The 25,099-nt window shown below is 27.2% G+C and overlaps 1 protein-coding gene across 2 annotated transcripts in view; it reads right to left on the bottom strand.

The window, feature by feature from the left end:
• LOC100213393 (uncharacterized) overlaps positions 1–25,099 on the bottom strand; it is an 89,779-nt gene that overhangs the window by 30,398 nt on the left and 34,282 nt on the right. For both annotated transcript variants that reach the window (XM_065793990.1, XM_065793991.1), the window contains exons 4-7: positions 16,947–17,034; positions 13,570–13,667; positions 13,140–13,236; positions 4,250–4,373 (exon numbers count right to left, since the gene is read on the bottom strand). In XM_065793990.1, the coding sequence (XP_065650062.1) occupies positions 4,250–4,373; positions 13,140–13,236; positions 13,570–13,667; positions 16,947–17,034 (407 nt within the window). The remainder of the gene's footprint in view (positions 1–4,249; positions 4,374–13,139; positions 13,237–13,569; positions 13,668–16,946; positions 17,035–25,099) is intronic.

Below are 25,099 nucleotides of genomic sequence, written 5' to 3'. Positions count from 1 at the left end.
GTGCACTTTCTCTCTGCCAAATTTCAGCATTTCATATACTATTTTTGTCTGGGTTTTGACCCTATTTTTCGCTAATTCTCTCCGACTACAATTCCGTTTTTACTACTTGCGACACTATTCTGTTTTTACTATTTGCGACACTATTCCTTTTATTATTTGCGACACTTCCTTTTTTTCGTTTTCGAAACTATTCCGATTTTACTGTTTGCGATATTATTCCTTTTATTATTTTCCACACTATTCCTTTTTTTTGTTTTTGACACTATTCATTAAATTCTTTTGCGACACAATTTTTTTATTTCTTATTTTCGACACTACTAACTAAATTCATTTGCGACACTATTCCTTTTTTTTTTGCGACATTAGGCCTTTTTAATATATTCGTTTTTAATATATCAACGTTCAAGTAATAAATAAAAAAAATGTACATAATTAGTAGTAGTAGTACATAAACAAAAATGAATGTACAACAAAAAAAAATGTACATAATTTTTTTTTGTTGTACATTCATTTTTGTTTTGACAACAGTCTAAATATGCTTTGTTTGAAAAAAATGATGCTTGTCTCTGAAATACGGCTGGACTAGTTTTTAGAATCAAAAGTTATTGGTGAGTAGGTGTTCAATCCACCATGTTATTCTTCTATTCTATGACAGAGTTAACTTGTGGTAAGTTCAGAGATACATCTTATAAGCAGGTCATTAAAAACGCAAGAATTTACTGTACAACATGAACAGCACAGACGTATTACTCCAATACACTCACGTACAAATTGTTACATAATTTTGCATCCTTTTTTTTCAATTTTTTTTATAGATAAATTATCTTTGTTTAAATTCATCCTTATTTAAATAACATTTTCTATTATTTTAAATAACTTTTGAGTTGCAATAAATATAGATATGTATGTATATATAGTATACATGTATATATTTTTTTGATTTTATTGTGCTCACTGTTTAATGTTTAATTGAAAATTTTTTAAGTTATTTTATTTGTGGTGTATATTTTTATTCTTACTGAAAAAGAAATTCATAATGCGCAATTTAATTTGGTTCAGATTGATATGGTCTAATAATTTCGAGGTACTCTATCGGTCGGAATCATTGGCTATTTCTTATTATTCAAACTTATTATTTGAAAGAGTCTAGACTATTCGTTTTGTTTTCTCCAAGTTTAAAATTTTATTTGTACGTTAACTTTTCTTGAATTTATTAAATTATATTTTGTGTAAACGTTTTTTTAGTTTGACTATTATTTGTTTGAATAACTTTTTTTTAGGTTTTGAAGAAAAATTTGTTTAGTAGTTGTGTGAACTGACTTAGGAATAGTAGGAATTAGTAAAGTTGAGAAATAAAATGATTCATTTATGTATTTTAGTTTTAATTGTTAAATATTTGATGTTTACATAAAAAACTAGTTATGTGGTATGCAAAATTGAAAAAATAACTTTTAAGTTTGCCTATAAAAAAATTTCTTTTAATAAATAAAAAACTAAATAATTAGGATATAAATCTTTTAGCAATTATTAATAGACTTTATTATATAAATTAGTAAACTAAAAAAGATCTCAATAATAACAAATCAATTTAACATGCACTTGTTGCTTTACTATGAAAATCAAGAACTCTGAAATCGTTTAGTATCACCATAACCTAATAGTCTATCATTAACATATTTGGTATCACCATAACCTAATAGTCTATCATTAACATGTTTAGTATCACCATAACCTAATAGTCTATCATTAACATATTTGGTATCACCATAACCTAATAGTCTATCATTAACATGTTTGGTATCACCATAACCTAATAGTCTATCATTAACATGTTTTCCTAAAAATCTGCTCGCACAAATCTTTTAGAATCTGTCAATGATTAGTATATTAAAGTAGACGTAAATCTAACAAAAGATATTGTATATATTCATTTTTGACATTTAATGACATTTAATTTTGTACCTTGTTCTAAATTATTAACCAAACATACTTTGTTGAAGATAAGAGCGAACATAAAGAATATGATCGTTAAATTTGGAACGATGAATTTCGTTTTAAAACTAGTAAAGCACATTTTAAAATTATTTTTTTGCGTAATTACATTAAGTAATGATAGTATTAAATAAAAGTGTCATCAAAATACATAGAAAAACGAAAAAAAAATTCAGCACAGCTATCTACAAAATCCCTCTGCATCGTTACTTTCAATTGCTAAAGCATCTGAATCTAGAAAAACTGCTGTTTATATGGTCATAAAGCGATACAAGAGCTCTTTATCTATCGAACGAGCAAAAGGGTCTCGAAGAAAGAGTGTCTTAAAGGATAAGAAAGCAGCAATTGGTATTCGACGATCATTCGCGCAAAATCCTGACTTATCGAACAGAGAACGAGCCAAAAGGTATAAAGTTTTTGTCAGGAAAGTAAAAAGTTAAACAATTTCAAGTCTTATCGAGCCATTAAATATCCAAAACAACCAAGTAAGCAACCACTGACTGCTAAAACTCGAGCGCGAAATCTTTATGACGAAGTGCATTCAAAATTTAATGGCTGCATAATTATGGATGAAGAGACATACATCAAATGTGACTTCAAACAGCTCCCAGGTCCAAAATTTTACACTTCAATTGTTCATGGAATTGTTTGTAACAAGTTCAAATATAAATCATTGGATAAATTTGGTAAAAAACTTCTCCTGTGGCAAGCAATATGCAGCTCCGGTTTGAGATCTCGAGCTTTCGTCACATTGTCATCTTTAAACTCGGATGTATACATCACGAAATGCTTGAAAGTTAGACTTTTGCCATTTTATCAAAGTCGCGATTTCCCCACTTAGTTCTAGCCTGATCTTGCTTTTTTTTATTATTTTAAGAAGATCGTAGAGTGGTACAATTTGAGAGACATCAAATTCATACCAAAAGCTTGAATCCACTAAACTGCCAACAGCTCCATCCCATTGAGAAATTTTGGGCAATTGGCAAAGAATATTTGCGTAAAAGTGGTAAAACAATAAGTACAGCTAAAGATTTGATTAGAGAGTGAACCTTAGTTGGAAATAAAATTGCCAAAGACAGTGTGCAAAAGTCGATGTCGTCGATTAGCGTAAATTTTCGCTTATTTATTCGAAATAATTAAAAATATTAAAATAAAAAGCATTTTTTATAATCTTCAAGTTTCTTAGATTAAAATAAGTATTGAAGTTTTTGCATTAGTTTAATTTTTTTTTGTTGTTGTTGAACTTTTCTCCGAATTTAACGATCGCATGCTTTACTAAATTAAATCTCCTCATTTCTCACCAAAAGATGTAAACAAGTTAAAGTTGGAAGTTCATTTTCAAATTCGACATTGTTAGTTATTATAGCCCTTCAGTGTGTTGAGTTTTTAATCTTATATATAAGATCTATAATGAATTGAACCCCTATATTTAACAGTCAGGATTGCTCTATAAAACATATAATCAAATTATATATATTTTGTTTTGGAATATAATTTATAAAATTTTTTTCTTGATAATGATGTCGATCTGGTTTTTATTTATAAAAAGCATGTATTAAACATTTTCTATGCCGATAACGCTAGAACGTCTTGTAAACCAAGTATCGTATGAGCTTTTACTAGTTATATAAAACAAATACTAAAATAATGCTCAATAGTTTGGTCGCCATATTATATAGAACTAATAATGGCAGTTCAAAATGTGAAAAAGTATTTTACTATAAAAACTGTTTACCAAAGTAACCGAACTTCAATCTACTACAGCATACTTTAGTTGCTTGATTTTGAGATAAAGCGTTTAAAATATTACTGAACGACTTGCAAAACTAAAAAAAATTCAGCATAGTTTGGTTTCTACTGATAAATCAATGTGTTTTTTTTATTGACAACTTTAGGCGAAGTCATACATAAAAGATGCAGTGTCAGCTAGAAAACATACATAAAAGATGCAGTGTCAGCTAGAAAACATACATAAAAGATGCAGTGTCAGCTAGAAAACATACAGCTATAGTTTAGTTTTTCCTTTTTTTCTAATAAATTTTTTCTAATTTTAAAATAGATCTAGCGGGGTTTTCTTATAACTCATTTTTTAAGTTCCAAACATAGCTAGATTGGGTGGTTTCTTTATGATTGGATAAAAATATAAAATATTAAACACTATTTGAACTTTACTGTTTGTTTTTAACGTTGTAAAAACCAATATTTTTTTTGAACGGGAAAAATAATTGTTACAAATATAACAAATAATACTTAGCACCTGTTTGGTTGTCTTTTTTTCTTTTTTGCAGCGAAGGCTAACTGTTTATGACCTGAATTCAGCAGCGTATAAACTTCGCTGGGTGACTCACATTTTATTCGTGAAACGTTTTCGACGTAAGTTCCTATAAACATAATTAAATAATTTATAAATTCCCTAGTTACCAGTCTTTTAGTTATCAGCCTATTTCCCACTTTGCTTTGTTTGAGCTGTGCTCAAAAAAAAAGAAGATGATTCAAGTATTTAGATTTAGAAAAGTTACTTTTACAGTACGTTAGCTGTTTGTACGCATACATATTAGAACAACAGTTTTTATAAAAAGCTGGTTTTGCTTTCTACTTTTCTTGACTAAAAGAATTTTCGGCTAAGAATAAATCAGAAAATAATTACTTCAGATTAAAACGGAACTCAATCTATTATTTATATTAATCGACTTTTTATATTTCTAACATATCGTCAGCCGAGAACGAGGAAGCCGTTGTTCATTTTTTGTGCTACCGAGAAAATTAAGTTTTAGATTTTAGTCTTACTGATTATTTAAATACTTTCTAATGATTTATTATTTTTAAGATCGATTTTAGTGGACACAGCTTGACGAATATAAAGTAAAATATTATTGATAGTAAACAGAAAAAATAAAGCATCTTGGTTCTCAGGTGACGATTTGTGTGATACTGCTTGAAAAAAGCTTTTTTTTTTTTGTCATAGCCATTATTTTTTCTTTGCTTAGTTTGAAACAAATTTTTAACAATAGAAATGACACTATTGCGATTAAAAATCATTTTTAATTTTATTTTTACTTTCACTATTAATTAACAAAACTTAAACAAATATAAAAGCAATAATTTCTTTCTAGGAACTATAGACATTAAAAATTAAAATCAATGCCTAAGTTAGATTATTGTCATCTAATATCAAAAATTCAATAAAAACAATTTTTTTACTTAAGCAATTCTCCCACACAAATATAAAAGTGTAAAAAAATTCAATATACTATTTTTCTTATTTTTTTTTAATAATGTACATAATTAATTAACTGGTTTTTGATCATAGGCAAACTGGCCAAAGATTAACATAAAAAGCACTCAGACTTTCTTTCTCAACTAGCACACACATGTTGTTTTTTTATCATTTTGGCTACAAATACCAACAACAAAAAACGTTGGCATAACGCATTTATATATATACATATACATTTATATACAAAGACAAATGCAACTGCGCGACCTATTTTAATTACATCGGTATTACTTTTTTGATTGATATTATTCCGAAACGCATGATATTGATCAATTTTGGATTTGCATCAGAAAAAATAGCTGACTTTTAAGATGGTTTTACATACTTTGGAATGTATTTGTGCTAACTGGGTTGCACTTAAAGCAGATATTTTTTAGAAAAAAGGCCTCCTCAAGAACTTTTTGTTGGTTTAGTAATATGTATCTGCATTTTTTATTGGTTTATTTGTTTTTTTCTCACGCTGAAATTAGTTTATATTTTAAGTTGGCTTAAAGTTAACGCGGCGAGGCTTTACAACCTTTACAAAAATTATATTTAGGTTAATAGCTTTAAAATGTTTATACATTCAAAATTAAAATAGATTTACTGATTCTATGTATATTTTCCAATTTCATTTTTGGTAGGGGAGGATGGGGTAAGATGACGAATGGGGCAAGATGACAACCTACCATTATCTTCAAAATTCAACTAAATATGAAAGCTGACTGTAGCTGAGAGCGATGTAGATTATATCTACTAGATTTATTTATGTTTTCTTTATAAATAATATTTGTTGGATGAAAGATAAGTATTAAATAAGGTTTTTCCGATATTAGGAAAAAAAAAAATTCACTTGCTTTTGATTTTTTTCATCGTTACATCACCAGCTAAAGGTAAGCAAGAATTTTTCGTTTAGCTTGTTCGACTTGGAAGCCAAACGAGTATTATTAAGCTATGATAACTTATTTATGTATAGTTCTGAATCACCTTTGAAGATTGTGTAGTCTAGGGGCAAGATGAACGGGGTAAGATGACATGTTTTACTACGGGGTAAGTACATGTTTTACTATAAACTGTATGAACACTGCCTCTAGTTTTGTTTAACTTAAATCTTGTTGCCTAGTTGTGTTTAACTTATAACAATAAACACAGTTATAATAAAATAACTTAGAATAATAATTAAAGTTACTTTAAAGTTAATTAAGTTTAGTTATGTTGTGAATATTATTATTTATGCATATGTCAATTTTAGTTATGCGTATATCTGTTTGTAAAATAAGCATAGCTAATATGATTAGGGTTAATAACTATACTTTATGGTTATATTTAATCTGTTTTATACATACATATACATATACATACACAAATATAAATATATATATATATATATAAATATACATATATATATATATATATATTATACATATATATATATATATATAAATATATATATATATATATATATATATATATATATATATATACATATATATACATACATGTATATACATATATATACATATATATATGTGTGTGTGTGTAAAGTATATTTCTAATATGGTACATGTATTTGCATGTTATTTGTTTATATTGACAGTCCCATTGTATACTATTGTGTTATTTGTAGTTATTAAAATGGTTCGCACCTATATCAGAACTACAAGTAGAGGTGCCAATGGAAATTGGGCAATGCAGAACATGACTCAAGCTATTGAAGCTTGCAATTCCAATGCTTGCAGCAAGAACCAAGCTGCTGTAAATTTTGGAGTTCCAGAAGCAACACTATGGCGTTACCTTCGGATCTTCGGATCAATTTCCAATCAGCAATGGAAGGTTTCGTCCTATATTTTCAATGGAAATGGAAAAATTACTTGCAGAATATTTAATTGAGTTGAGCAAAAGATTTTTTGGTATGACCAAAGTACAGCTCAGAAAATTTGCATTTGAATTTGCAGAACATAATAATGTTCAACATAATTTTAACAGGGAATTAAAAATTGCTGGTCTTGACTGGTTAAGTGGATTTTTGAAACGCCACAACAATATTTCTTTACGAACTTCTGAAACGATGTCTTTGGGTAGAATTCAAGGTTTTAACTCTCCACAGGTCGAAATATTTTTTGATTTACTTTGAGATCTCTTTAGAACGCATAAATTTTTACCTTCAAGAATCTTCAATGCTGATAATAGTGGGTTACCCACTGTACCAACAAAAATCCCAAAAGTATTTTCAGTCAAAGGCATTAAAAGAGTGGGCAAAGTTGTTTCTGCTAAAAGAGGAAAAACCGTAACCATAGTTTGTAGCATGAATACAGTTGGAACTTACATACCTCCAGCTTTTATTTTTCCACGAAAAAGAATGCGGCATGATTTTCTGGAAAATTCTCCATTTGATTCAGTTGGCTTTGCCCATAACTCTGGTTGGATGACGCAGAAAATTTTTGTAGATTATTTAAAGCACTTTGCTTATCACACAAAACCAACTATTGCTGATCCTGTTCTGTTAATTGTGGATAACCATAACTCACACATAAGTTTTTCAGCCATTGAATACTGCAGAAAACATTCAATTGTAATGCTAACATTGCCACCACATGCCACCCATATGATGCAACCTCTGGATGTTACCTTCTTTTCACCATTCAAAACTTACTACAGTCAAGCTTGTGATAACTGGATGGTAAATCACTCAGGTAGACAAATCACTGAAGCACAGATTCCTGCACTTTTAAGACATGCATATGACCGATCAGCAACAACTGGCATTGCAAGAAAAGTATTTGAAGAAACTGGAATCTGGCCCTTCAATCCGCAGATCTTTTCTTTAACTGACTTTGCACCATCATTGACCAGTGATAGTCCAATTCCAAAAAATCAGATTATATCAAATAATCAATCAGGAATAAGTATGTAAATTATATATTATTTAGACAGTTCGGTTTTTTATTTGTTTCTTAAAACTAAAAGTTAAAAAATGTTTGTCTTTGTTTTTTTTTTATCTACAAATTTTTACCTGACAATTTATAATTTAAATAAGCTAATAACTTCAGCTTATTTATAATATTGGACAATTATGCTAAATAATAGAATATGAAATAACGTAAAATTAACCTAAATAATTTTATGATGATTTTTATGACATATGTTATATAATTTTTTCTGTAATATTTTGTTCCAGTAGTTGAAGATTGCCAGCAACAGTCAACATCAAAGGTGAAACCTAATGCAGTTACATCAGCATTGACCATATCATTTAACAACAACAACTCTTTATCATTGCCAACTGTTAACACTGAACCAAAATGCATTCAGTCGAATGCAGATGCAAATGTTGATAGAACCCAAATAGAGTTAAACGATGTGCCAAAAACTGTATCACCTGAGAACATTCGACCTTATCCTATTGCTTGTAGGGTTACAAATAGTGCTAGCCGTAAACGAAAATTTAAGCGAGCAGAAGTGGCAACAAGTTCCCCTTTTAAAGCTGCAGTTCAATTAGCTGCACTCAAGAAAAAAGAAAAATTCAAAGAATCAAAAAATAAAGAAAGTTAGAGAAAAGAAGGGCCAGCTTAAAAAAACAGCTGTAACTAACGATAGAAAGAAAAATGACAAAGCCAAAAAAAGAGCGAAAAAAAAATCCAAAAATCAAGTTTCATTAATAGTTGACAAAACTGAAGAAATTTCATGTTGGTATTGTGAAATTATCTATGGTGATCCTAATGATCCATTGCTTAATGATGACTGGGATTTGTGTAAATCCTGTGAACACTGGTGTCATTTAACTTGTGGGCAATATGTTGAACGCAAATTTACTTGTACTGTATGCTTGTGTAGCTTAGCAATTATTACATTGTTTTATTGCGCATTAAAATATTTTGATTGACATTTGCTTTATTTTGTTGTTTTGGAATTTACTATGAACTGATTAGCAGGTTTTTTGGCATAGCCCTATATAAATATATAAACTTAATTTTTATTAAAAATTACACCACTATTTATATTACTTATTTTATAAACTAGAATTTATGATACCGTGATATTTAAGACAGTAATGGTATCATGGAATTAACTTATCTTAAAATCTTCATCTTGCCCCGCATACGGGGCAAGATGATGATTTGAGGTAACATCGGTTAATGAGTTTTTTCCAGACTATTTTCAATTTTTATAAGGTTTTTTTGATACATCAGTAGCACATGATAATTTTTAATCACTTCTTGATAAAGTTTTACTTATTGGAACACTTATTGACTAAGATATAATGTATCTTGAATCGAGTAATGTTATTTTGAATCGAGTAATGTATCAGAAGCTCTTAACTTAAATATGAAAGTTTTCTATCAGATGCATCAATAGAGAGATATGTGTTTGAATTCGGGTCTTTTGATGCTGATTTTAATTTACTTAAGAAGCACACTTGGTACTTAGACTCAACTGTGTGTCTTCATTTATACTCTTGAAGATCAAAAACTTAAAAAAAGCATTTTTTTATTTTCTTGAAATTTATTTGAGTGACACTTTTCCTTCAAAAATAAAGGTCCTCAAAACTACCATTTAAGATAATAAAATTCTAAGTTTCTAAGTTAAAACTACCATTTAAGATAATAAAATTCTAAGTTTCTAAGTTAAAACTACCATTTAAGATAATTAAGTTTTTTTTATTTTTGAAGAAAAAGAGTCAAACGTACATTTTAACAATATATAATAACATTTGTAAATACAATGAGGTATAATAACATCTGTTAAACAACATCTAAAATTTCATTGATGTCTAATAACTTCTGTGCAAAATGTATATGAGTATTACAGTTACTTCTTTTCAGTTATGTTAAGAATAACTAAAGAATTTTTTTCAGATGTTATTACATCGGGAAAATATTATTACATAGTAATGAATTATTTTAGGCAGTGCAGTTAGATATGCGATTTTTTTAAGATGTAATGACATCCGGAAAAAAATATTAACAAATAATGCATTATTTTAGCCAGATGTAGTTATATATGATTTTTTGCAGATATAATTACATTTCGAGAAAATTCTTCCAGATTTTATAGGACTTGGACTTCCCAGTTGTAGTTACACCTTCCTAATGATGATGTTAGGGGTCATTGAATTTACAAATGATATTGGACAGGTATTACTGAAGTAAATATAAAATTCAGTTGATTTTGGACAAAAGTGTACAGATAACCTTGGACTAAACCGCAGGTGTTGTTGGACAGATGTAGTTATCTTTTACCCTTATAAGCACATTTAGAGGTGTTTCAAAATTTTTCAATTTTTTTCTAGCCAGATTTTCGCGTTTTAATAAGTAAACTTTTGAATTTTAGGATTCTTAATGGTTAGTTTTCAAGCAAGATATAAACTCAAAACTTTATATCTTCAATATATAATCAAATGAGGATGGTTTACAAAAAATTACGGCAATCGGAACTTGGGGGAAAAATACCCCAACAATTTTTCCCTCTCGACCCCCGTTGATAAAAATATTATTTTGGTAAAAAAAACTACTGTTTTATAGTGGACCAAATCTCTTTTATATATTTCAAATTTCATCAACAAAACTTTTGGTGTATAGAAACGGGGACCATGTAAAACTTACAACCTCCTCAATTTGAGGGGGTTTAATTTATTGCATGTTCATAACTCTAAAACACACAAAAAAAATTTAATGAAACTTAATTTTTTTTTTTAAAGAATATCGAATTACTTTAGGATAGTATAATTATTTTTTCCAAAAAAAATTATTTTTGTAAATGTGGTTCAAGAAGGTAAATGTATTGGGATGTTTTTGTAATATTTATCTTAAGGATTAAAAATTCCACCAAAACCTTCATGTTTAAAATCTAAATTTAATTTGGTTGAAATTAAAACATTTCAAAACATCTCATCTAAAAATTCAAAATGCCAAGATAAGATTTCTACAGACTTTTACCGAATTGTTAACTTAAATCTGTAAAGAATACTATTCATTTCTTGTCTCTAATATTCTACACCTAGGTATCATTACATATAAGTTTCATACAACAATCTCTTAGCGTTCAAAAATTAAAATTAAAAGAGGAAAAAATTAATGGGGTATTTTCCCCCAAGTTCCAATTGACGTAATTTTTGTCATTTTATTTCATCATGAAGTTATAAAGTTTTGAATTTATACCATGCTTAAAAGTTAATTTCGAATGCAAAAAATTCAAAATCCACCTATTAATACGCAAAAATCTTTCTTGGAAAACGTTGAACGATTTCTAAAAATACAAATATACTCATAAGGACAATATAATTCTTCCATAAAATAATTTTTTAGTGAATTTAACATGGTGTGCTAATGTTGAAGATAATACAAAAATTTAAAACTATTTGTTTAAGACTGTAAGATTTGTACAGACAAATTCTTAAGTGAATTAAAAACGTTAGTTTTACACTTTATAAAATTTTACTTTAAAAAACCAGTTAAATATTTCGTGATATTAAACCAGATAATACCTCTCTATTGTTTTACACCAAGTTAACAGAAAGTATGTGCGCTTCGGAAAGTGATTTAAATTGTTCAAAAGTATTATCGTTTAAACAAGATCCAGTTAATTAAATAATAATAGGATGACGTTTAATGAGCCAAAAACATACGCTATTGCTCATTCTTGTAAAAGCCCTATCAGGCAATATTGTGTTAGTAAAAGTGCTTAATTGGTTAGGTTATAATCTGATCAAAACATTGACAATAGAAAAAACCTTTGTTAAGGAAAAAATGTGGCTTAGGTAAACAAAGTGTTACAAAATCAGAAAATAATGAAAAAAGATTTTGATAACTTGAGGTAAAATTGCTTAAAGAAAGAAGAGTTTTAGAAGTACTACTAATTTCCATTTCTAATATGCGCGGTCATTATCGCAGACTTCGAAGGGTAAAAAACTGCATAATTCTCAACAAACTGCAGTTAATATGGCAAAAGATAGACAAATGGCAGTTTGACAGAGTTTTATTAACAGCAGTGCGTTCGATTATTAATTTAATATATGCATCTAGAGTTTCCCACCAGTATGATATATACAGACTTTGCCAAAGCATTTTAAAAAGTCTCACAAGCTTATTGTTATATTAAAGTTGGTAAATTAAAATTATTACGTTTACGCGGTAAAAGTCACGGAGATAAACACGACGAAAGTCACGCATTCATTTAAGGTTATTATTTTAACGACTACTGTAGTTGTATAACTGTCATGGGAATTTTAACTTTGTTTTTATATACGATTTTATGTTATGGAACAGAAGGTTTAAAAACGCTCAGATGGTTGTTTTTAATATATATATGTAAACCAATGCAAGAACGCAACACTTATGGCATCAATAATTGCAGAAGTAGATGACTAGTCGGTTACAATGAGAATTAGACGAACTAACATCAAAGTAGGCGTGATATCTGGTTGACTTGTTTTTTTCTAAAGAGCTTGGTACTTGGTCCACTATTATTTGTTTTATTTAATAAAAATTTGCTAAGCAAACTTTTATCAAATAAGACATATATTAGTGGATTACTAAAAGCCATAGTATATACTAAAAAAAAAAAGTATATATATATATGTATATATAAATATATATATATATATATATATATATATATATATATATATATATATATATATATATATATTAGTATATATATTAGTATATATATATATATATATATATATATATATATATATATATATATATATATATATATATATATATATTAGTATATATACAGTATTTCCTTTCCTTTTTTATTTTATGATATAATTTAAGAAGTTTTCTTTTTTAATAAAAAGAACTTCAAAGAAACATATTTGTTTATTTCAGATATATATTTGTCTATCAAAAAATGATAAATATGAAATAAATCAACAAAAAAGAACCTTCTTGAGGGTTTTCTCTGATTGAATGAGTTTTCTGTTCAGGATTAAGCAAATCATAAAAGCGTTCCTTATAAAGTTGGAAATATGAAAATGTCACCTAAAAAAAAATTTCACGTAAAGACGAAATTATAAAAAACTATTAATTTACTGTTTGAATAAAATACTTCAGTTTTTTTTCAAAATGTCTTAAATTTAAAAAATTCAAAAGTTGAGTTTTTTACAAAATAAGCTTAATTTAGATTTTAAAATTAAAATAATTATTTTTAAAAACGTTTCACCAAGAGTGAAACGTTTTTAAAAACTATAAACTTTTTTTGTTATTATTGGATTTTTCTTGAAATAAAAAGCAACTTAAAGCGTTTTGAAAGTTGTAATAATTGAAAATGCTATAAAAGCTCTAAACACTGCAAACAATAAAATCAAAAATAACCTTGTACTGATTGTATGTGTCACTTTTAATTTTATTGAATAAACCACAAACCATGTGAGCTATAAATCCATCCTTAGACATTAGGGTATAAGTTTTCCCTAAAAAGCACATAAATAACTTATCAGAAAAATTGGAACAGTGTTATTTGTATTGAATTTTATGTGTTATGTTATGTGTGATATGTTTTATGTCATATATTATGTGTTATATTTGATGTCATGTGTAGGGTGGCCATCTGCGCGTATTTAGCCGGGACAGTCCATTATTTCTACAAAATTTCCCGTGTCCTTTATTTGACCTCATTTGTCCCGTATTTTTGAATTATTTAGTACAAATTTCACTTTTTAATTTTTAATGAAAATTTTAACACTTTTTTTAAAAACAAATTTGCAATTTATGATGCCGTCGAATTTCTTTCGAATTTCGTCGTATTATATTTTTATCTTTTATTTAAAGTTTTTTAAAGTGACAAGAAATTATTTATTTTAATATTTAAATTTATATTTGCGATTCCTAAATATGATTAATATATTAAACTAGTTATATTAAATAAGATAGTAAGTAAAAAGTATACATTTAAGGTTGTTTTAATTAGTAATTTGACTTTCTTATAGCATAATGTCTGAGAAAAAGAAACGAAAAACCAAATAATGATCTTGAAATTGCTGCTAATAAAGCAACATCTGCATATCATACCGCTAAGCGAAATGACAAATACTGCAAGTATTTGTCATTTCGTTTTAATGATTGTACTTCAGAACTAGTACGAAATTTTTTTGAAAAAAAGTTTACACTTGGAAAAACTAAAACAGCTGCTGTCATAACGCAAATAATTGCACCGTTTATTGATGTGACAACAAATAATTGCACAGTTTATTGATGTGACAACAAATAATTGCACCGTTTATTGATGTGACAACAAATAATTGCACCGTTTATTGATGTGACAACAAATAATTGCACCGTTTATTGATGTGACAACAAATAATTGCACCGTTTATTGATGTGACAACAAATAATTGCACCGTTTATTGATGTGACAACAAATAATTGCACCGTTTATTGATGTGACAACAAATAGTGAACTAGAAAAGACTAATTTTATAGCTCTCGTAACAGATACTTCCAATCATAAGGGCATCAAAATGTTGCCTGTAGTTGCAAGATTCTGTAATCCAGCCATTGGTGTTCTAAACAAAAAAATTTCACTCCAAACAATTTCAAATGAACAGTCAACAATAATTTCTAATTTAATTTTAGAAATAATTGAAAAAGAAAATTTAAAGGAAAAAGTAGTTAAATTCACAGCTGACAAAACAAATTTGAATTTTGGTGGAGTCGATCGTAATGGTGTCAATAATGTCTGTGTAAGCTTCAAAACGATTTAAAAAGAGAATTTGTTGGGAATGGTTACATATAGCTCATATAGCACATAATGTTTCAAATGCAGGATGTGATACGCTTGATATTGATATTGAAGTAATTGTTGTTAAAATTCATAAGCATTTTAATATTTACACTGTGAGAACAGAAAAATTCTAATAGTTTTGTGATGAAGTTGAGCACACGCTTCTTAACACTTCAACCTGCAATTTTTCGTTAAATTGAGTTTTACAATCCTTTGAAGGATTACTTTGCATTGTTAACAAAGTGTTCACCAGTTATCAAATATTTTTTTGACAACAGTAAAAACAAATTTTAGATGTTATTTATTGCAAATCAGCTTAAAAATTTCAATGATTCAATAAAACTTATTGAATCATCATCTACAACAAGTTTTGAAGCAGCAAATCAAATGTGAAAATATTGAAAGGAAAAATAATAAATAGAAAAGCATTAAGATTTCTTCCTACTTATTACAAACCTGAATTTCAAAAGCTAAGTGAATCTACGAAAAATCAAGTAATGATCAAAGTGAATGATTTTTATGAAACTATAATCAATTATATTCAGTTATGAGAAAATTCAATAGACGGCTCGCAAGTTTTTATATGGATGATAATGAATAAATATCCTGATTGGATTAATGTCGAATTATCAACTCAATATGTTAAGAAAAGATATGGAGAGAAGTTCAATAATATTTTTAATGTTGATTTACTATTTGATGAATATGGCTTAATGCGTGATTATGCTATACAAAATTTATCAAGCTGGTCAAACTTAAAACTTGTTAAAATCTTATTAAATTAAATATTATTAGGTTAAGATTTTCATAAATTTTAGAGAAAATTTAACATCTTTAACAAATTTAGAATAATTAACAGAGTTAGCATTTTGTTTGGCTGGCTCATTAGCAGAATTTGAGAGATTGTTTTCGATAATTAATCTGATCTGGGATGATAACAAAAATCGACTTGATATTGAGACAATTGATTCATTGACAACTATTAAATACAATTCTAACTTAAAATGCTTACATTATTATAATCTAATAAGATTGTTTCCTTTTTTAATAATGTTATTTCAAAAGAAAATATTCAAAATAAAAGTAAATTTATTTTTTAAACTTTTTTAAAAGAAATATCTCATAGTTATTATTGAATTTCTCATTATATTTTGAATTTAAATTAAACAAAAAAATTTTTTGGAGTACAATAAGGTTATGCAATCTCAATTTTTTTTTACTTAAATGCACTTTTGTCATTCATTAAGAAATAAATTATATTTGAAAATGTTGAGCAACTTTTTTAAAAATAACTACCAAATTTAAAATATTTTGAAAAATAAATTAAAAAACTATTTTTTGCTTCAATATTTTTACAAAAAATTTTTTTCAGCAAATGTCCCGTATTTTTAGCAAAAATCCCGTATTTTTTGCAAATTTTCCCGTATTTTATTGAAAAAATCGATAGCCGCCCTAGTCATGTGTGATATATTATATGTAATATGCGATATGTTATGTGTTATATTTGATATCTTATGTGTGCTGCGTTATATGTGTGCACGTTATGCGTGAGTAAAGTTCATGAATAATTTAAAAAAATTTATTAAAAAATTTGTGCATTGTTGTTTTAATTTCGTAGTGTGGGTTTTTGCGTTGGTTGTAGGAAACAAAACACAGAAAAATCTGCCCGATAACATTTTTATAAATGGGTATGAAGGAACGTGAAATTAAATATAACGAGGAAGTTTGCTATTTCATATTGTAATTGAGAAGCCTCACTTACTAATGTAAATTAATTGATCGCCAAATCATAAACTTGTTTATTGAAAAACACTTTAAAAAAGGATTTGGGAGATGATGTTTTAATTATGTCTTTATTGTTATTTGCAGTAATTAACCTGTCAGAACAAACAAATGACAACATTTCATTACAGATGCAATAAAGGTCTAATCTAGAGAATTTATTAAAAATTATAACTAGCTATCATACCGCTCCCAGTTTGACCATATGCAAACAAAGCAGCATTGTAACCCATAATAACACCATCAAGTAAAGGGCGACCAATTGAGTCATAAACCTAAAAATATTAATAACGTTATAAAAAGATAAATTAAAATATTCTTTCAATCAAAGTTGCTTTTTTTTTGCTATAAGAATACAGAAACAAATTTTGCCGCAGAAGAAGTTATTTTTCATAAATACATACATACACGCGTATACACACTTATAATCTTTTTCCTCGTTCGCGACTAGTGTAGTTCCCGAATTGTGGAGAAAATCAAATGTTGCGCCTATTTTCGAAAATGGGAGTAAACTAAGTGCATCAAATTACCGGCTTATCACGCTCACATCCATTTCATGAAAAATGACGGAAATTAATTTTCAAACAAGCATAATGGAACACTGTGTTACTAATTGCTTAATTACTCCGGTGCACATTTTTTCACATTTCAAGCTGAGATTGGATCTCAGCTTGGTTTCACGGACACTGTCAGCAAGTAGTCATTGACACCGAGTCGCAGTCGCAGTCGCAGTTTTAATTCATAGTGCACACTGTATTATATTTACAATCCCCCTCCCCCCTATCTTGAGTTTGCTTTTCAAGCCACCTTGAGTTTGCTGGTCACCGCCTTTAAATTCCAACATTGCTATTCTCGATCAAGCTATCCAACATCGATCATTGGCATCCTCGACCATTGGTATCCTCGATCATTGCTATCCAACATCGAGTAACAAAAACAATATTATCTAATAAATACCTGTCCTATGAAAAAAACAACAGCTTGGTCTAACAACACTTGAAGAAAGCCGTAAAAGAGCAGACCTTATCGAGCAATTTAATTCGAGGTTATCAGTTTTTTTGTCCTGCAAAAATTTTCAAATTGTTAAACCAAGTATATTTTGATAGGGTATTACTAAAAACAAGAAGGCCAGCTTGTATAAAACTGCGAAGAACGACGTACAGTATCGGACAAAACATGGTGGACAAACTCAAATTTAGAACAAAAGTTAATCAAAAACTAAAAAGAACTAGTAAAACAATTGTACATATTAATTTTTAAATAGCTTATTATGTTCTTAACAAAATTTAAAACGTTTGAATCATACTAAGAATCACAAAAAAAATTTATAACACATTTTTTTCAACAAACTACATTTTTCCTTGGACAAAACAAGGTGGACAAATCAAAACGAAGCTTTTTTTATAAGATTTCATTGTCTTTATTCAATTTACCGCATTTTTTTGTTTTCACTTTTATTCTAACATTACTCTAAAATAATAAAATAGATTTTGGAACGTCTGGCCAATTATTTTTTCAATTAAACTAAAAATAGATTTAACTCGTGATATATGGAGTAAATTGCAACTTAAAATGGCTTACGACAAATTAGGAAGTGTTTTACGTGAAAATATTATTAATGATTTTAAAAGCGGAAAACGTCAAGCTGAAATTTGTAGAAAATATAATATAGCTAAATCGACTGTAAGCAAAACTGTCAAATCATTTGGATCTCGTGACTGCTATAAAACAAACCATCGGGGCGGACGTCCAAGAAAAACAACACAAAGACTAGATTGAATAATTGTTAAAGAGCTTAAAAAAGATCCATTTTTGTCATCCACAAAATTAACCAAAAAACTTGAACTACAAATCTCTAATCGCACTGTGCGACGAAGAGCTAACGAAGCAAAATTGTTTTCTCGAATGCCTGCCAAGAAACCGCTAACTTCCTTTAAAAATAGAAAGCTAAGACTTGCGTTTGCCAAAGCACACCAAAATTGGACTGTAGACCAGTGGAAAAACATACTTTTTAGTGATGAATCAAAATATAACCTTTTTGGAAGCGACGGCAAGAAGCGAGTCTGGAGACCAAAGAACACCAGATTCAATACTAAATATACCAAGAAGAGTGTTAAGCATGGAACGTCTGCTATAGTTTGGGGTTGTTTCTCAGCACTAGGAACTGGTCCTATTCACAAAATTAATGGAATTATGGACCGCTTTGTTTACAAAGATATAATGGAAGATGTTATGTTACCACATGCTGAATGGGAGATGCCCTTAAAATGGATTTTTCAACAGGATAATGATCTCAAACATACGTCAAAAGTTGTAAAACAATGGTTCAAGGACAAGAACATCACCATAATGGAGTGGCCTGCACAAAGCCCTGACTTGAATCCCATAGAAAATTTGTGGGAAATCATTGACAATAAGATTGAGCGTGCAAATGTGAAGACCAGTGAGGAATTATTTGAACAAATCGAGAAGGCCTGGCGAGAGATTGATATGAGAACTGTTGACTCATTAATTGCTTCTATGCCCCGAAGAATGAAAGAAGTAATTAAAAGTAAAGGAGGTCCTACCAAATATTAAGTTAACTTTTGAAGTTTTTTGAAAAATAATAAGTTAATTTTTGAATTTTTTTGAATTTTTAGTCGATTTTTTGAATGTCCACCTTGTTTTGTCCAAAGAAAAATGTAGTTTGTTAGGGAAAATGTGTTTTAAAACTTTTTTAGTGATTTTTAGTATGATTCAAAACTTTTAAGTTTTGTTAACAACATAATAAACTACATAAAAAATAATATGTTCAATTGTTTTACTAGTTTTTTTTAGTTTTTGATCAACTTTTGTTCTAAATTTGAGTTTGTCCACCATGTTTTGTCCGATACTGTAACTCTATTTTTTCAAATAGAGTTGCATTCCCACGGAATGCGCTTTCCCAAGCAGCAGCGAACGCTTCATCAATCAATGCTTTCAAAGAAAGCATAACAAAGTAACTTTTAGTGACAGAATTGCTAATTTTCTGTAGCTTCTGTAATTTATTTTTGCCAGCATAGAGGAGCCTGGTGTATCACCTCTTCATCAAACTATAAATAGATTCATTGTATTTGTTTTTTTTTTTTTTTGTTGTTTTTTGTTTGATCACTGAATAAAAGATTGAGTTACCGTAAAAAACTTTTTAGTTTATCGTAACTTGTACGTATTGATGCAATATTACAGTAAGAAAGATAGCTGTGAATAAATGAAAAACGTATTTTCATTTGAGCCCTAGTATTCAAAAATGTTTTTGTTTTATAGTACGAAAATATTTTTCGAGACTTTACTTTTAACAAATTGGATTTATAATTTCCACAACAAATTTTATCTAGAATTGCTCCTTTAATTCCTGCTGTTGGTTGTTAATTGCTCCAACCATTGCTGTTAATGGTTGATTCCTTTTAAATAATTGTTTTTTTAAGCAACTGACTAGGCAACTTAAGTGGAATAATAACTTTTTTAAAGTTTGTAGAATAGGATGAAATCAGTTTTATCTTTATTCAGTAAAAAGCTCAAATTCTTATAAACTACTCATTTCCTTTAAAAAATTCATTTTCAAATTCAAATGTTAAATATTAAAAAGAAAAGGTTTGCATTTTTGTCAGAATAAAAAAGTTAGAATTTGTCTCAGAACAATATAGTATTTTAGATTCTAATTTAAGCCATTTTTATACAAAATAATAATGATCAAAAATTTTTTTTGGAAAAATCCGCATAAGGTTTTTGTTTAACTTATTTCATTCGCTGTGAATTATTTCTTGTTTTTTAAATATTCTTCAAACCAAAGTGAATTTATGATTTTTACTCGACAAAGTTTTTTTAGAGAAAAAAATTCTTTTTTATTAACAGTCACACGTTTTAGACAAATCAACGAAAACTTCTTGGGTAAAACTAGTTGAGTGCCTCAAGGATCGATCTTATTTTTAATTTATGTTAATGATTTTAATAATGCATCAGTAAAACTGAATGCTATCATGTTTGCAGACGATACAAATCTTTTTTTGTCTAACTGCAATATTAATCAACTATATGCTGACATGAACATTGAATTAGAAAATGTAAATGATTGGTTTAGGTCAAATAAACTTTCTCTTAACGTTGAAAAAACACAATATATCTTGTTTCATAAAAAAACACAAGAAAACCTTTCTCTAAAACTGCCAAAACTTATTATAAATTATAAACAAATTAAAAACAAGATACTATATAGTTTTTAGAAGTTATTGTGGATGATCATTTGTCATGGCTCCCACATTTAAAATATATACAATCAAAAATTAGTAAAACCAGTAGTATTATGCATCGAATTCGCCATGCGTAAATTCACATAGTCTAAAGCTTACATACTTCAGCTTAATTCATTGCTACATTATTTATGCAAATATTACGTGGGCAAGTTGTCAACCAACAAAAATTCTTTGCTTAGAAAAAAATGCTTGTAGAACTATATACAACAAAAAAAGCGGGAATCACGCAATTAAATATGGAAAAATCATTAAATTCATTTCAGTGTCAAACAAAAACTTACGTTTTAAATTATACGGATTAATTTTTATTTTTATTTACAAAAAATTTTTTAAGCATTATATCTGATTATTTAACTGTCTGTATTTTTAAATATTATATGTAATCTTTATATATTATATGATGAATATAATACCATATATTTAATGGGAAATTTGTTTTTAAATATTTTCTTTTATGACTTTTTTTGACTATTAGTATTTATTAATATTATATTTTCTTTTTAACTATTTGTAACAATATATATATATATATATATATATATATATATATATATATATATATATATATATATATATATATATATATATATATATATATATATATGTAACTCTTCCTGATGATCCAGCAATGGTGAAACTTCAAGTCGAAGATAAAAGTTAGATAAGTGTTTTTTACTAATTATATATATATATATTTCTTTTTTCTTTTTTCCGACAGATTAGTATTTTTAAATATTTTCTTTTTTTGACAATTGGCGACTATTTATATTTTTTAATACTATATATTCTTTATTCACTATATGTATTTTTTAATAATTATATTTTCCTTTTTGACTAATTGTAGGTATTTGTACTTTTAATTGATACATTTTTTATTCTCTTTTTTTATTCTTAAATATTATATCTTCTTTTTTACTATTTTTTTTTTTCCCTAAATTTTTTATTTGATTTATTAACCATATTTTACTATTATTGTTATGATCTGTAGGGGATCTATGAAAAGATTAGGTTGGTATTTTATATCTTCTATATCTTCTTTGAGCCCCTGTCTGTTTATTATTTATACATTTGTAATTATATAGTTTTTTTTGTGAAAGGAAATTATAGTTTATATAAACACCAAAATTAAATAAATTAAAAAAAAAAAAACTTTTTAAAGTTATCTAATAAATGATTAGCTAGCTTAATTACCGCATGATCCGTGGAATGGTTTCTTCAAAACAGAGTTATAATGCCTGCTAGGTAAATTAAAACAACTTTTTGCCAAAAGGCAGACTACTTAGGGAGGTGAAAGCCTTTGGAAGCTGCCTTCCTATTAATTTTTAGCGGTAAAATGTTCTGTACTTCGTTTCCAATTGCTTCCGTCTTACTATTGGCTGCCGCAGCCAGAGTTTTTTATAAATAAGTTAAGAATTTAATGATATGTTCGTAAAATTAAATTTTTAACATCTTGAATGAACGATAAAATATCAAATTTTAATGATGAACTGACAATTTATTATAAACTTTTTTTTCAAAATGGTTTTGTCGCCGAAATTATGGAAATGAAATTTCTAATCTTTAACATTCGTTTAGACTATGAAACTACTAATTTATTCAAAAGTAAAATTTCGTTTTTTTTCTAATTTTATTCCCATTTATTTCATACATAACAATTCTAACAAAGTTTTAGTTTTAAATTGTCAAAAGTTTGGCAATAAATCATATAAAACACAACTCTGAGGTCAAATTTTTAACATTTGCTCCTAATTAATATTTAAATTAATATTTTAATTAATATTTAAATTAATATTTTAATTAATAATTTAATAAATATTTTAATTAATATTTTAATTAATATTTTAATTGATATTTTAATTAATATTTTAATTGATATTTTAATTAATATTTTAATTAATATTTTAATTAATATTTTAATTGATATTTTATTTAATATTTAAATTAATATTTTAACTAATATTTTAATTAATATTTTATTTAATATTTTAATTAATATTTTAATTAGTATTTTAATTGATATTTTAATTAATATTTTATTTAATATTTTAATTAATATTTTAATTAATATTTTAATTAATATTTTAATTATTATTTTAATTATTATTTTAATTAATATTTTAATTAATATTTTAATTAATATTTTAATTAATATTTTAATTAATATTTTAATTGCTCTTTAACTTAAAAACAAACATGAAAATGTTTTTATTTATATTGTACTTATGCTGGCGGGAGGCAAATATTTCCGCCACTAATTTGACGGCCGAAGCCAGTAAGAAAGCAGAAACCACAGCGGGCGTTCTCCAAACCATTTTGTCATTAAAATTTCTTTCAGAGGGGGCAACCAATGGCTTCCGTCTTCCTATTGGCTTTGTTCTCTAAAACATTTTTTCCTCCAAAAAAAACTCTGGCTGCGGCCACCAATAGAAAGGCGGAGGCAACTGGATGCGAAAGACAGAACATTTTGCCGCTAAATATTTATTGAGAGACAGCCGCCAACTGCAAAGTGGAGGCGAGAAGATTTACGTCGTTTATCAACACTGATTTGAAATCCAAATTGTTTAATGTTTGACATTTCATTTGATGTTAAATAATTAGCATGCTGTAAATACTGCCTGTTGTAAATAATGCGTTCTATCAACTTAGAGGAACAAATTTCAACAGATTTAGGTCTTTAATATGAAACATTTGTTTTCTTACAAGTTTTGAAAACCTGTGTGGTTTTAGTAACTTTAAGTGAATTTATTTGAAAAATTTCAGATCTTAATGAAAGATTGTTATGGTTGTTGAGAGTTAAATAATGTCAAAAACTCATTTAAATACATTGTTGCTAATTTTATTTATATTTGTACTTTTGTTGTTTTTTTTTGAAGTGTAAAATGATCAGTAAAATTTAACTAAATTCTGCTTTTGAGAGAAATTTTAAAATTTATATTATATTTTGTAATTTTAGCAGCCAATTTAAGCTCCATTTTAACTCAAATTTAAAGAAAAAAGTTGTTAGGTTTTTCAGATTTAATTTATTTATTATAAAATAATTTTTACATATTAATATTTTTGTGGCAAAATGTTTTTAACTATTTTTGCTTTTTTTTTTTTGACTAAAGTTATTTTAAAATTCCTTTTTTTTTTTTAATAAACTTTCATAATAAACTTTTTTGAATTGAAAAGTTTCTTTTTAAATGATTTGATTAAATCCCCTTCACTCATGTATTAAGAACAGTTTTAGAATTATTTTTTATAAAAGTGTTATTACACTGTTTATTAAAATGCGTTCATATATGAAATAGTATATATTTTTTGCCTCCAGATTCTAACGCAAGATTCTAATCAACACAATTTTCTAATAAATTGCAAAATTGCGGAATTTTTACTGGAATTTTAGACATTTTTACTGGTTTGTTGAAGATTCATTTAAGGGAATTATTATTTATTGTAATGTTTTTAGTGATCAGAAATGTTGGGAAATGGTCACTTATGTTAGTTTTTAAGTTGGTATTCTAAATAATAGATAGTCTTAAACTAAATTTTTAGAAACAAATCTAAAAATCTAGATTGACAAAGATAATCTTTAAAAGCAAAATTTTGTAACATGTTATAATTAAGTTTGGCGGAAATAGGAAAAGGGCGTTAAAAGAAGACAAAACAAATGGTTTTATTTGGTTGTAACAGTAACACGTATTGTTTTAGTTAAGTAATTAAATATTGTTTCCGGAATTTAGTGTTCTTGGTTTCCAGGACGTAAACCAATCATAATTTATTCCAAAAAATAATAATATTTTTATCAAATTTTCTATCTAGCAATAAATTATACTTCAAGATAATAGAGGCTAGCTAGGCGGGTTGAGTAACTTTAAAGATAATAGATGCTAACTAGGAGGGTTGAGTTATTTGAAAGTGGGTTTTAAGTATGGCTTTAAAAATATTATTTTACGGTTACCTTTTTTTTAAGTTGATAAGTTTTTTTTAATCATAACACTAGTATAAGGAAGTTTTAAAACTCAAATAAATATTTATGCCAAACATCCTTAAAGTAAAATAAATCTTTAATCCTAACGAGATTTATTGTGAT

The sequence above is a fragment of the Hydra vulgaris genome, chromosome 03, assembly GCF_038396675.1.
Source record: "Hydra vulgaris chromosome 03, alternate assembly HydraT2T_AEP".
Lineage (NCBI taxonomy): Eukaryota > Metazoa > Cnidaria > Hydrozoa > Anthoathecata > Hydridae > Hydra > Hydra vulgaris.
This window is presented reverse-complemented; position numbering and strand designations above follow the sequence as displayed.